Raw genomic sequence first — 12,836 nt, 5'->3', positions numbered from 1 at the left:
GTGGGATGTTCCAGCTGAAATATATGCTTTACTGGAATTGTTCTGCCAGCGTAAAACCAAACTTGTCTCAAATTTTTCCTCAAAGAACACGACAGTCCTGCAAGATTCCATGAGAATGTCGTGGGATACGGCGTATTTTTTTTGCAATTTAAACTCTCTATCGTGAATAAAACTACATCTGATAATTCACTTGGAGCTGTGCTGATCGTGCGTCTCTTGAGAGCACCATAAAGTGTGTGTTTGTGCGTTGCACGGCATAAAGAGGCGACGAAACAATGCGCGCCTCTCTAATCTTATCTACAAGAGCCTCACCTTCGCGCCTCTCAACTCGGGTCTCCCTTCATTTGAATAGTCGTAAAAAGGGAGTAAAAAAGGCATTGGGTTGAAAAACAATAATTTGTAGCATTGCTCAAATCTATGGCTTTATTATTTTTTGTTGTCATCTGCGCGAGATGTGTTTGGCCAGCAAAAAAAGGCGACACACAACAAACTGATTCCAAGGTAAAGTGGCCAATGAACTTTTTCCACAAAACCAATTCATCAGATGTGGAGAGAACTGATGATTGTTGGCTTTGATACTTTTATTTGTTGGTCACCAGGCATGTGTTATACTCTGAAATTTGCCAGCGGAGCTTTTTGCCGTGAGCGCCGCGCTATTGAATTTCCCCAAAAAAAAAAGAATTATCACAAAAATTTAATTGCGCGCGCGCGATGGAGAAAAAAAATCATCGCGATTGCTGATGCAGGCGACGACGCATGAAAAATTGGCAACTTTGGACTATTTATAAAGTCAATCGCCAATTTTGCCTCCACCAAACTGATGAACTTGAATATTTTGCAAATATTTATAGTTGGGCCGCACGAGAAAGTTTTTCCCTCTTCGCGTATATGTGGAAATTCCACTCTCATGATGATGGGTTCGATGGCAAAACACACACTGGGACGAGAGAGAGAAAGATAAAGCAAGACAGAGACACCGCAGAATCAGAAATAGCATCCCAAGACACATCGCATTAGATCAATCATCTGGGATCAGCCACTTTCGCGACATTTATTCACCAATAGACGAGCACGCGGTGTTTTATGAGAATATTCACACTCGCAGCATCTCAATTTCATGCTCAAAGTGCACATAAAACACAGGCAAATGCATCTCATTTCATAGTTAATTTCAATGGGCAATTTTCGCGACAACTTTTCGCGGTTCTTTTCAACTCATTCGCAACTACTGTGAAGCCACAATGTTAATAATGCTAATATTGATTGAGTGCACAGTGAGAAATGGGATGGTTTTGCATGCATTAGTCCTAAGCGATTTATAGCACAGCCATGATTTTCCCTTCGCATTCGATAAGATTGGAGAAATCAAAAGACTTCTTCTCCAATATGCATTTGGAATGTTCGTTTTAAACTGAAGTAGCCTAAATTTAGAGGGAAATGTTTAATTACTAGGTAGTTATGTGCTTAAATTGCAAATCGAAAAGTTTACTCTCGAACATTCTAATTGGAATTCGCGAGAAAAACATCCCGAGTTAGATCTTCACGCATTCAAGTTGCTGGAAAGCAAATTAAACAAATAATCAATAGTACAAGCTTAGGAACATCTTTAAACCTCGAAGAGAAACTTATAAAGAATTAAGAGATCATAATTAGGGAGTCTGAAAATATTTTTAATGTTAAGTTTCGTTTGTAAATAGCTCTAAAATATTTGATTAAAAATTGTGTAAACACAAATTTTAATGGGTTCTTCTCGATGGACTCTGATCGATATGAATTGCGTGCAAATTCCTTCTTTTTGCTACAATTTTAAGAGAAAAATAGGACTGATATGGACTTATTAGTCCTTGAATGATTGATTTTAACAAATTTTACCCAAAAATTGTGTTAAAATTTGCTTAAAATTATTTGTTGGTGACTTTAAAGCTAGTTGATTGGTTAGGATTTAAATTTTTTTCAAAGCTCTCTTTACTATCTTTAACACTTTAATAGTTCTAAGTAGAAATTTATTATTCGGAAATTATATTTGACATATCAATATTGTCTTTGTAATTTTACCATAACGACCATAAGTTAGAAACACCGCGATAACAATGAGAATGAACATGCAAAGTTGTATCTCTTATCAGCTAAGCTAGAAGAACCGGATTTTGAGACTGTTTATGCGATTCTAAGAAGTGATCTTTAGTTTTAGGTGCAAAATGTGGCACAATACACTAAAGATGTTGTTGACTTCCTGATCTAGTCAGGTGCGCGCCTCTTCTAGTCATTTCCCCCAAATTGGCTCAGCCAAATAAACAGATGAAAAATTGAGGTAAACGCGAGCAAAGACTCCGCGCGCACTTCCCATCGGAAGCTGTAAGTTTGCCGTGCCGACAAGTATTATTATGGACTTGTGACCTTTTGGCATCGATCACGACGCATTCCACACACAATTTCCACTGCGTGGAAAGATTGGAAAGTCGCTGGCCGACGCGTAATTTCATCAGCCCATAGAGACCAAACCACACACAGTTCAAGTGAAGGAGAGAAAAACATATACGAAACGATGAAATACACTTAATAATAGACCATTCACGCACACAATCGCGCGCCACGACATTACGAAAATCCACACATATTGTGTAATAATTGTTTTTGTTATTTTGATCAACTCTCGATGCCTCTGGAGATCGCGCGCGCGTTTCCATCATGGAAAATGGACAAAGAAGGGCCTGGAAAAGTGATTCAATATGCAATGTGTGGCGCGCGCGCACATACAAGAACACAACAAGCAGCTTGAATGGCTCGATTCTTCGTGAGAGTTTTGCCCGGGCAGCGCAATTATCGCCCCACAAATGACATGCATTTACTCTCAAATAGTGTCATATTTCAAATTTCCATGCCAATTAGCTGTGAGCAATATTTTACGTGAAAAATCAACCACACTGCCAGCAATCGTGGGCGCCGCGGTGTGATTGCATGTAGTAAATTGTGGTAAACACATGGGAATTGTGGGAAAAGGTTGAAATTGAGAATTCATGTTTTGCGACCGTCGCCATCGTAGCGTTGATTCTAGCTTCCGCCACAAAATGATTTCGGGATATTTCAACTCTGACTAACTCCAGCTCTGTCTGTGTTGCAGGCCTGGCCAGGTGCTGGCCGTGATGGGACCCTCGGGATGCGGCAAGACCACACTGCTGGATTGTCTGAGTGGGCAGCGATCCATCGACTCGGGCACGATCCGGCTGAATCGGGAGCGACTGTCGAAGAAGTGGCGACGGCGGATATGCTACGTCCTGCAGCAGGACATCTTCTTCGCCGGCTTGACCCTGCGCGAGACGCTCGAGTACACGGCAATGCTGCGACTGCCGGACAAGCTGCCGCGGACGGAGAAGATGCGCTGCGTGGACCACATCCTGGAAGTATTAGAGCTGACCCCGTGCCAGCACACCAAGATCGGTGACTACCTCAATCGCGGCCTGTCCGGCGGCGAGAAGAAGCGTGCCAACATTGCCTGTGAGCTGCTCACGAATCCCTCCATCATGCTGCTGGACGAGCCCACGTCCGGCCTGGACTCCCACGCCGCCACGTCGCTCATCTCATCGCTGCAGAGGTACGCGGCGCAGGAGCACAAGACAGTGGTCATCACGGTCCACCAGCCATCATCACAGATGTTCCACATGTTCGACCGGCTGCTGCTGCTCTGCCGCGGCCAGACGGCCTACTTCGGGGACGTGAACCGCGTCGTGGACTTCTTCCACGACATCGGACTCACCATGAAGAGTCACTACAATCCTGCCGACTTCATCCGTGAGTGCCCGAACTCCCTCCTCCCGATCCCTGAGAGTTTCCCTCAATCACGCTTTCTTATTCCGTTGCAGTTGAGCAAATCAAGTCATCGCCCGAGGTGCGAGACAAGATCATCCAGGCCGCCAGGGCGGCCAGAAAATCCTCATCCTACCCATCTGAGCTCAATCAGGACCACTTCACCAAGGATGGCGTGGTGATGGTGGACTTCCGGCATCTGCACAGCCTGCTAAAGGATGAGCGGATTGTGGCAAACGGCGTGGCGCCGCTGGAAGAGACACAGTCCGAAGAGGGCAAGCAATTGTGGATGGAGACGCAATCTCACTCCAGCTCGGCGTCCAGCGACAGCCAGGACGGCGACTTCTGGCTGGGCTATCCCACAAGCTTCTACACGCAGTTCAAGGTGCTGTCGCAGAGGAACTTCAAGGAGGCGCGGCCCAGGATGCTCTCCCGACTCAACTGGCTGCAAACCATCGGCCTGGGTATGATGGCTGGCGCCCTGTGGTTCCAGTTACCCAAGACGGAGGAGTCCCTGCACGACATCCAGGGCTGGATGTTCTTCTCGCAAACCTACTGGATGCTCTTCGCCCTGTTCGGCGCTCTCAGCTCATGTAAGATCTTCCCTTCGTCGCCAGAAGGCAGACACTAACTTGCATTGTCTTTGCAGTTCCTCCGGAGCGCGAAGTGATCAGCAAGGAGCGTCGCTCGGGCGCCTATCGCCTCTCGGCGTACTACATAGCCAAAATGGTCGGAGAATTACCACTAGTTGTAACGTTACCAGCAGTTTACCATTTAATTAGTTATCCAATGCTCGGATTCAGCAGGTAGGTATAGTCTGGATTCAGTCTCATCAACAAATGACTTAACCCCACTTTTCTCGCAGTCCGAGCTTATTTCTAACAATGCTGGCCTTTCTGCTCCTCAACACAATCGTGGCACAGAGTGTAGGCTTCTTCGTAGGCGCTTGCTGTATGGACATGAACCTCAGCATCACCGTGAGTGCGCTCTACACCCTCGCCACGCAGCTGTTCGGAGGTAGGCGACCTGAGCAATCCCAGGCTCTTGACTCTAGATCTCTAACCCAAGTGAAACTTCCTTGCAGGTTACCTTTCCACGAGATTTCCCTCATGGCTCGAGTGGGTGAGATTCACATCGATGATCCACTATGCGTATCAGAACATGCAAATCCTCGAATTCAGCGAAGGACCGCCCATTAGGTAGCCATATTGTGATCTCTCGCGCGTCCCCTTTCTCGGATCTCTAACCGCTTTGTGCTTTCTCAGCTGTGGCGAGCAGAGCAAGTTCGCCATCTGCACGACAGAGAGCCCAGACGGCAGCACCAGCAAGTACATCCCCGTGGACGCCATCTTGGACGCCCAGGGCTGCACGGCGCCGCTCTGGCTCAACACACTCGTCCTCGTGGGCTTCCTGATCGTCTTCCGCCTGCTTGGCTACATCGTGCTGCGCTATGTGCGGTGTCCCAAGTGACGCTGACGCCCAAAAGAGCGCGCCAGTGGCGCCACAGAGAACGCAAAACAGGTATTTTTACGCTATTTTATAAATGTAATTGAAAAAGTTGTTGAATTTTTTTTTATATACACACTGAACGGATAATAATTCATGCGAATTTGATCAATGAGAAAACAGCGCCATAGAAATGAGAAATGAGAAATATAATATATATATATATACTTTGTGATTTTGTGAGAACGCGTGACGAAAGAAATTGAGAAAATGTAGGAAAAATTTTCTATTAATGTTTAAGTTGAGAAAATGTGAGGAAAAAAAATTGTTCATTCAAGTATTTTAATTGTAATTTTCAACTATTTTATACACACACACACACACGCATGGAAAGAAGTGAAAAAAAAACAACATGAAATTCTTAGCATTTAAGAACTTCTCTCGAAAACGCCCCACAATTTCCCAGAATTTTTTTTTGTTTTTCAATTAGAATTTAAACTATGAAGAAAAAAAGATTGTAATTTTGGGGAGAAATTCATGAAAAGAAGTCTGAGCAAAATAATCGTGATAAAGGCAAAAAAATGTTTTTTTTTTTTGATAAATAGATGAGAAAACCCTTTCTTTTGTTAAGAGTTAGGAGGTAAAAAAAGAAGAAAAAAACAAGGACGAACCAAGTAGAAAATAGTGTGGAATAACGTTTATATTTACTATGGTGGGACCTTAGAAGAAGAAAAAAAAACTGTGCCAAATTAATTGTATAAAAGCGAGAGAGTAGAAAAAACGCTGGAGTTTTACTCCTTTTTGTATTTTCTAATTAGGAAAAAAAAAGAAAAACGAGAGAGAGAGAATTGATTAATAAGAATGGCGAGGTGATTACCATTTTAATTACTTGTGGGAGGAAAAATTGAAAGGAAAAAAAAGATATGAGAAATATTTATCACAAAGTGTTACTGTTAAGGGAAGTTATGAGGAAAAAAAGGATACACAGAAGACGCAAAAAGAGTGTGTAAAATGATGAATAACTAACCGAATACTGCCTGAAGCTTTTTTTTATACAATATACTGAAAAAAAGAACTATTTTCTAGTTATAAATTAGAATTTATATTACCGATTAGTAGTGAAGAAATGAAAATAGACAAATCAATATCCGAATATTTCAACTCTTAGCTCTTAAGGGATATTTTTTATATAAATCATAGTTTTTAGTGAAAAAGAATTATAAAAAAAACAACCGATAATCGCGTGAATGCGGAATGTGAGTGCGAGATTTGCGTGAGTCTTGTTGATTTTGTTAATTTTTATATAAAAAAAAGAAGGAAAGAAAAGAGAGAGAAAACGTTTAAGATCTACATTTTTAGTAGTCAAAGAAAGCAAATAATTCTATGCACACAGATTTATTCCTTGTCTCTTTTTTTCATTTATTATCCTTAATTTGTTCATAATCTATAAGCATTTATTAAAGTGAGTTTCGATTGATGACGATATTATGAAGAAAGAAACAAAAAGAAGTGAAAGAAGTGACGAAAGATCGACTTTTACACTGTGTTTTTTTTTATTATTTTGAAAAGAAAGTGTTTTTATTATTTCATTTGTAGAAGAGAGAAGAGAAGAAAAATCTTTTGTATGATTTTACATTCTAGGCACTATTATATTGAAATTTTTTCGCTAGGTTAATCTCTCAACATTTACTTTATGCAGTTACTCATTTTTAAATTATATTATTTGAAAGAATGAAAAATACAATAATTTTAAATTAAAAAAGCAACGTCTTTTGATTTTCCATTCCCTGCAATTCAACAGTTTTGAACAAATCTTCAATCACGGAACAGATTTTTACGATTTTTGGATTTAATTTTTTTCAAACCTAAAGTTTTTTAAAAAATAAAATTTATTATTTCTGTCTGAATGAGAATCTGGCATCAATAAAAGACTTTCTATTAAACCTTTTACTTCTTTTTATTGGCCACATTTCCTCCATAAACGCCAATCCACCTCTTCTGGCTCTGCTTGAACTCCTCCACGTGAAGTTTCTTGCTGACAATGAAGCCAAATTGCGTGCTCTGCAGCTTATTCATCTTCTCCGTCAATTCCGCCACAATTCTCTGTCTCACTTCCGGCGCTGACGCCTCGAAGAGTCTCTCAACGGTTCTGGAACCGAACTTATTCACCGCCAGATCGATGTAGAAGTTCTGCAGATGCTTCACAAACGCCACGCGTGACTTCTCGCCAACGTGAGGTGAGGAGAAGAAGGCGTCAACAATGAAAGAGCCCTTGGCAGTGTTGAGAAGCCCAACAAGTTGATCTGGCGCGATGGCGAGGACGCTTTGGATGATTTCAATGGGTTTCCGGAAGTTCAGCAAGTCTTGAAGGATCAGAGAACCGTGAAGATGGATGAATGTGGAAGAGTCTTCGAGGATCTTCTCATGAGGTTTGAGTTTGAGGATGCAAGTGACCAGATTTCCCTCCTTAGGACACTCTAGAGCCTTCCGGACACCCTGAAAGAGACCAATTGACTCGACATTACAGACTTTTGAGGAAGAATGCTCTGAAACTCACTCTAACAAACTGATGCTGATTCATCTCCAGCCGCTTGCACGCCTGGCAGAGTGACAGAATCACTCCCGTGTGTCCAATCTGCAGGATCTCCCCAAAGTGTCCCTCCAGTTCGCCAAAGCAAACGCTGAATTCATCCTTATTCTCAACTTTCTCCAGGATTTTCTGCACAGAGAAATTAGCCGACTTGAGAAGACTCAATTCCAGGAAATTTCCCTGAAACAGCCTCAGAAAGATCTTCGTGAAGAGCTTCTTTCCGGCCGAAGCGATGAGAACTTCCAGGAATCTGATTGAGCTCTCAGTGGAGAAGAGTTTGTGGAGTTTCTTCTCATTTTCCTCCTCTTTCGACTGCTCTTCAGTGAAGAATCCGCCCAAGGACTTCAAGGAGTTCTTGTCGATACGCTGCAATGCAGTAACCAGAGCCTGAAGAAGTCCTGACGTGAGTTCTGAGTAGGGAAACGTGGAGAAGAACGGCCAATCGCGAAGGCGACTCACGAATTCCTGGGCAATTGCTCGCCAGGCTTCTGGCACTTGAAATCCCTCACAGAATTCACCACTCAGGGACTTCAGGCATGTCCTGATGACGTGATTGGCATACGTGTCCCAGACAAACTCCTCCAGATTGTTCAGGAGGAATTTACTGCAAGATTCCACGAAGAATTTGCTCTGATTCTCTTCCTTCATCTTCTTTTCCGGAGGTTCTTCAGCCGTGGATTCACGCAAGGCTCTCACCGCCGACACAGAGATGAGTTTCTCCAGGACATGTGATGAGAATCTATTGGCGCACAGCGTCCGGATGTCTTCCTTGAAGGCTTTCTGATACTCCGCGAGATTGTCATCTGAACAGTGCTCAAGAAGGTTCTCAATCACCTTCGACGCAATCTGATGCGATGCCAGCAAAACCTCGCGTCCTCTGGTGAATTCAATGACATTCGTGGCCAGGAGTTCCTTGCTCTCCACCTCAGAATCCTCCTGGAGCACATTCAGAATGCCCAGGAAGTATTTGGCATCTTCCTCGCTGATATCCTGGTTGGGAATGTGTTCCTTCGAGCGCAAATAGTTCTTCACGCTCTTCCTGATGTGTTTTCTCTTTATTTCACGTTTCTTCATGCTGGAAAATCGGGAAAAACTACTATTTTCACGTTTGTTTTCTTTTAGCACTACACGTGGATTTGACAGTTTTATGACATCGCACATTTTGACACGCGCTGTCAAAACATAGAATTCTCCGATATTCTTATTGTGCTGTATTTTGAAAAAGAAAATCCGCAGTTTTTCCAAGTTTCCCACGGTTTTCCTATGCGTTTTGTGTAAATAGTACTAATAAAGAAATTGAATTGTCTAATTACAGACGATTTATCTAAAATATATACTAGAATCGTGCAGAAATCACAGAAATACAGCGTTGTTGAACAGGTAAACAATTGTTGTTTGTGTGTTATTATTAAAGTAAATTAGAGTAAAAATCCACAGAATCGCCATGTATTCGGATGACGAGAACTTGGAAGCGTCCGAGACAAATGAGCTCATTATGGGCGTCCTGAGGGAGCTGAAGGACATCAAGCAGACGCTGGCGGACCACACGAAAATATTGGAAGAGCTTCAGGCTTCTGTGCACACGATGCCGAACAATTTCGAGGCGGAGTGCCAGTATTTCCCTATCTCCTCATTCGAGGATCTGGAGGGGGTGGAGGAGATGATGGGGGTCAGCGCCACCCGGGAATATCTCACCACACAGATGAGGACAATGCTCACAATTGGCGACACGAATTGGCTGTCGAGACTGATGAACGACGAATTGCTGGAGGAGTTCAACACGACTGGAATTCATGGGAAGAAGAATCTGTTGGCGCTGCAGATTATCCAGACGGCGCTCAAGATCCTGAGGATGGACAAGGGCAGCGTGTCGTTTCACTTGAGGAGGACAAAGGACAAGCTTCAGAAGAGGAAACGTCGGCTGGACGAGAGCGAGAAGGAGGAGCAGCCCAAACGGTCAAAGGACAAGACAAGCATTGCTGTAAAATCTGTTAATTCCATTCCCCATGATAATGATGATGAACATGATGATATGTGAATGAATTATAGAGTCTTTTTCTTCTGTTTCCGGGGGTCGAAGGCATATCAAATCTATCAAATACTGCGCTCTTGGCGCGCCACCTGGCAGCTGGGTCTGCAAGAAGAATCCATTAAAAATGTTTCATGTTTCATGCAACCATGAAACACAATGGCGCGAATCTGCAAACAACGTGTGGAGAATTTTTAGAGAATAAAACACCCAGAAGTGTTACAAAAAGACTCTTTATTTACAGGTTGCGCCGTGCAAAGACTCAATCAATTGAACAGCAGCACTAGTTTGTGCTCATAGAGCGCTATGACCAGCATTATCAGTCCGCCAGCGAGGATGCCGAAGATGGCGAGAAGAGCGCACTTGAGGCTCTTCGAGGGAGCGCCGTGAGTGAGTTCCGGCACCAAATCGGCCAGGCCGATGTACAGGAAGGAGCCCGCCGTGAATGCGTACACCCACTTCACGGCGGACGTGTGGATTGTGATGAGGAACAGGCCGATGCCCATGCCGAGGAAGCTCAGCGCCGAGGAGAGGATGTTGAGGATGATGACGCGTCGCAGGCTCACGCCGGTCTTCAGCAGCAGCGCAAAGTCGCCCAGTTCGTGAGGTAGTTCGTGGCACAGCACGGCGAAGGCTGTGGTGATGCCCATGAGCGGATCAGCGGCGAAGGAGGAGCCAATGGCCAGGCCGTCCGTGAGATTGTGCAGTCCGTCGCCCAGGATGACCATGATGGCGAGCGGAGTGAGGGGCTTCTCGGCGCCGGAGCAGGATTTCTTGTCTGGATGGTGATTGAGCTCGATTTCCTCGCTGTTGGGCGGATTCTGTGGCTCCGCTGGGCCGTGCGAATGTCCGCCGCCGACCAGCGACAGGAGATTCTCCAGCGTGTACATGAGAAGCGTACTGGCGAAGGTGATGAAGCAAATCCACGTGGACGCGTGCGAGTGATCGTCGGACTCTTCCTGCGCCTCAAAGGCGTGCGGCAGGAGGTGCATCAGAGCGTCTCCCACGAGGGTTCCCACGGCCAGAGCGACCAGGAAGTGCAGGATGTCGTGATAGGCGGAGTACTTCATGAGCGGCACCACGCCAATGCCCACCAGGCCGCACAGGGAGATCACCAGGATGGCCACAGTGGCCAGAATGGGGCTCAATCGTGACATCTCCGAGCCCTCAAGCTTCTCCTCCAGCGGAAGCTTCGTCGGGCACGCGTTCTGGTCGAGCTGCGCCACCAGCGCCGGACAGATTTCCATGAACTCCAGCGGCGTGATCCGCAAGTGAGCGGCGGCAATGTCCTCGTCATCGTGATGAGCGTGATAGCTGGGGAAACGCTTGCTGCCCAGAACCGTGTGGATGAGGCGCAGCGGCGAGAGACAGCTGTTGGTTTCCTCGGGCGAGGCTGCAAAAGACAAAGTTGTGTGTGATGTATATTCACGGATCAGCGGTGATTTAGAAGAGATTCTGTGAGACTGATTAGGAAATTGCGCGGGAGACGCAGAAAGCTGATAAGAGAAGTACTTCTCAGGTGTGTTGCTTCACTGTTTGCCCATCTCGCAGTCTCTCTCGACTAGACGAATCTTTCCAGGAATTCTCAGAATTGTCACTGCGCGCGAAACCAGGTAAATCAGTGGTGGATTTATGGCCCAATGATGGGTTCCGTGACCGTTAATGAGGAAGTGGAATTGGAAAAAAGGGGTCGAGGGTTTGTCATTAGGGGTGAATGAAGGTTATTCTGGGATTAGAGTTGTTTTCAACCACAATTCCATATATCATAAGAATTAAGCCGCAAGCGCCGCGAGTATTTTTCTACACCCAGAAGATGATGAGAAGCGTACGTGTAATGATTGCAAATCATGCATGAAGCAAATATGTTTGTTTCTCTCACTCTGTGGCCAATTAACATGTAAAAACAGCGATTTTTGAAAAGCAAAAAGTCCCCCTTTTCCTCCCACTCTTTGACCACAAACTCGCGCTTGTGACGCGCTTTTTTTCAGCTGCTCGCGAGAACCAACAAGAAGAATGGTCAGGGACGCGATCTCATGAGCTTATTGTCCGTCGGCTGATGACAAATTGTGGAGTCGTGAGTGCTAAATTGCCCACACAGAGAGAGAGTCTGAAAAAGTGTGATTACCGTCCGTAAATTGGCTATTTACCGTGATGACGTCGGTGGCGATGCTTGGGATCGTGCAACTCCTTGAATGTCATCTCTGGCCAGGAGACACCGTGCCACAAATCACTCCTTATCTCATTCCTATTCGCCATCACGTCGGAGCTCTCGCTCGACTCCCGCGAATCGTCTTCCGACGGCAGCACTTCCACGAATTGGGACACCTCGAGGTGCTCAGCCACTGTGTGCTCAGGCCGGAATTCCAGGCCACCCAATCCCAGACTGTGCATGAGATGCTCCAGACCCTTTTTGCGCAAAAAACGAAACAATTAATCTGTGTGTTTTCACATTTTTCCACCTCTTCTGCGCCTCACCTCGAAAGACATTTCGCCGCGACTTCCGTATCTGGTGAAGATGTGCGCCAAGTATTTGTTGGGTGGAGATTTGGTGGCTCTGTGCGTGGCAGGAGTTGTGTGAAAGTCCTGCGATGTGATGACACTGAAGCTGCTGAACAGGAGAATTCCCAGTGTGAAGAATTGCCACATGATTGAGACGCACGTTTTCGCGTGACGAGAGCGGTCAATTGAGCTGAATTGAATGCGGGGGAGAATTGTTGTTCTCGCCAAAACTGCCACACGAAGACTGAAGAAGCCACTCGAGATGCGAGGCATTGACTTGAGGAGGTGTTTATCTCATGGGTGACACTGTAATCTCTCTGCATTAGTGTGAGGATGAAATCTCGCGATAGTAGACCAGTGATTCAGAGTCAATATTAGTGGCAAAGTGGGGCTGTTTTTGAAGGAAAACAAGCCGTTACGGTTTGGAATTTGATGAAATGCGCGTGAAACATTCAAATTCACACCTCG

At 45.1% G+C, this 12,836-nt stretch overlaps 4 protein-coding genes across 4 annotated transcripts in view; 2 read left to right on the top strand and 2 right to left on the bottom strand.

Moving 5' to 3' along the window:
- LOC132255471 (uncharacterized) overlaps positions 1-6,963 on the top strand; it is a 29,534-nt gene extending 22,571 nt beyond the window's left edge. The window contains exons 4-9 of the mRNA XM_059751528.1: positions 3,122-3,789; positions 3,861-4,397; positions 4,454-4,610; positions 4,670-4,821; positions 4,889-5,003; positions 5,070-6,963. Of these exons, the coding sequence (XP_059607511.1) occupies positions 3,122-3,789; positions 3,861-4,397; positions 4,454-4,610; positions 4,670-4,821; positions 4,889-5,003; positions 5,070-5,274 (1,834 nt within the window). The 3' untranslated portion in view covers positions 5,275-6,963. The remainder of the gene's footprint in view (positions 1-3,121; positions 3,790-3,860; positions 4,398-4,453; positions 4,611-4,669; positions 4,822-4,888; positions 5,004-5,069) is intronic.
- Positions 6,964-7,194: 231 nt separating this feature from the next.
- On the bottom strand, positions 7,195-8,991 carry LOC132265978 (nucleolar protein 9). Its single transcript, XM_059766783.1, has 2 exons — positions 7,808-8,991; positions 7,195-7,746 (listed from the first exon to the last, which is right to left on the bottom strand). Exons 1-2 carry the CDS (start codon positions 8,912-8,914, stop codon positions 7,198-7,200), a joined length of 1,656 nt encoding a protein of 551 aa, XP_059622766.1. The 5' UTR covers positions 8,915-8,991; the 3' UTR covers positions 7,195-7,197.
- A 54-nt stretch (positions 8,992-9,045) lies between these two features.
- On the top strand, positions 9,046-9,878 carry LOC132255852 (uncharacterized). Its single transcript, XM_059752023.1, has 2 exons — positions 9,046-9,220; positions 9,278-9,878. Exon 2 carries the CDS (start codon positions 9,285-9,287, stop codon positions 9,876-9,878), a length of 594 nt encoding a protein of 197 aa, XP_059608006.1. The 5' UTR covers positions 9,046-9,220; positions 9,278-9,284.
- Positions 9,879-10,103: 225 nt separating this feature from the next.
- Positions 10,104-12,622, bottom strand: LOC132266055 (zinc transporter ZIP10). The gene is made up of 3 exons (XM_059766885.1): positions 12,345-12,622; positions 12,017-12,275; positions 10,104-11,262 (listed from the first exon to the last, which is right to left on the bottom strand). The coding sequence occupies exons 1-3, from the start codon at positions 12,513-12,515 to the stop codon at positions 10,136-10,138; spliced, it is 1,557 nt and encodes a 518-aa protein (XP_059622868.1). The 5' UTR covers positions 12,516-12,622; the 3' UTR covers positions 10,104-10,135.
- Between the last annotated feature and the right edge of the window lie 214 nt (positions 12,623-12,836).

The sequence above is a fragment of the Phlebotomus argentipes genome, unplaced genomic scaffold, assembly GCF_947086385.1.
Source record: "Phlebotomus argentipes unplaced genomic scaffold, Phlebotomus argentipes genome assembly contig_5, whole genome shotgun sequence".
In the NCBI taxonomy this organism is placed as follows: Eukaryota; Metazoa; Arthropoda; class Insecta; order Diptera; family Psychodidae; genus Phlebotomus; species Phlebotomus argentipes.
Note: the sequence above shows the minus strand (reverse complement) of the source record. Positions and strands in the feature narration are given on the sequence as shown.

What these genes read in the sequence shown, in the direction of transcription:
- LOC132265978 (XM_059766783.1), bottom strand. Translation starts at nt 8,914, where the DNA reads ATGAAGAAACGTGAAATAAAGAGAAAACACATCAGGAAGAGCGTGAAG. An exon ending in ATCAGCATCAGTTTGTTAGA is followed by an intron (nt 7,747 to 7,807) that starts GTGAGTTTCAGA and finishes GGTCTCTTTCAG; the next exon opens with GGTGTCCGGAAGGCTCTAGA.
- LOC132255852 (XM_059752023.1), top strand. Translation starts at nt 9,285, where the DNA reads ATGTATTCGGATGACGAGAACTTGGAAGCGTCCGAGACAAATGAGCTC.
- LOC132266055 (XM_059766885.1), bottom strand. Translation starts at nt 12,515, where the DNA reads ATGTGGCAATTCTTCACACTGGGAATTCTCCTGTTCAGCAGCTTCAGT. An exon ending in GCGGCGAAATGTCTTTCGAG is followed by an intron (nt 12,276 to 12,344) that starts GTGAGGCGCAGA and finishes TTGCGCAAAAAG; the next exon opens with GGTCTGGAGCATCTCATGCA. An exon ending in TCGCCACCGACGTCATCACG is followed by an intron (nt 11,263 to 12,016) that starts GTAAATAGCCAA and finishes TGTCTTTTGCAG; the next exon opens with CCTCGCCCGAGGAAACCAAC.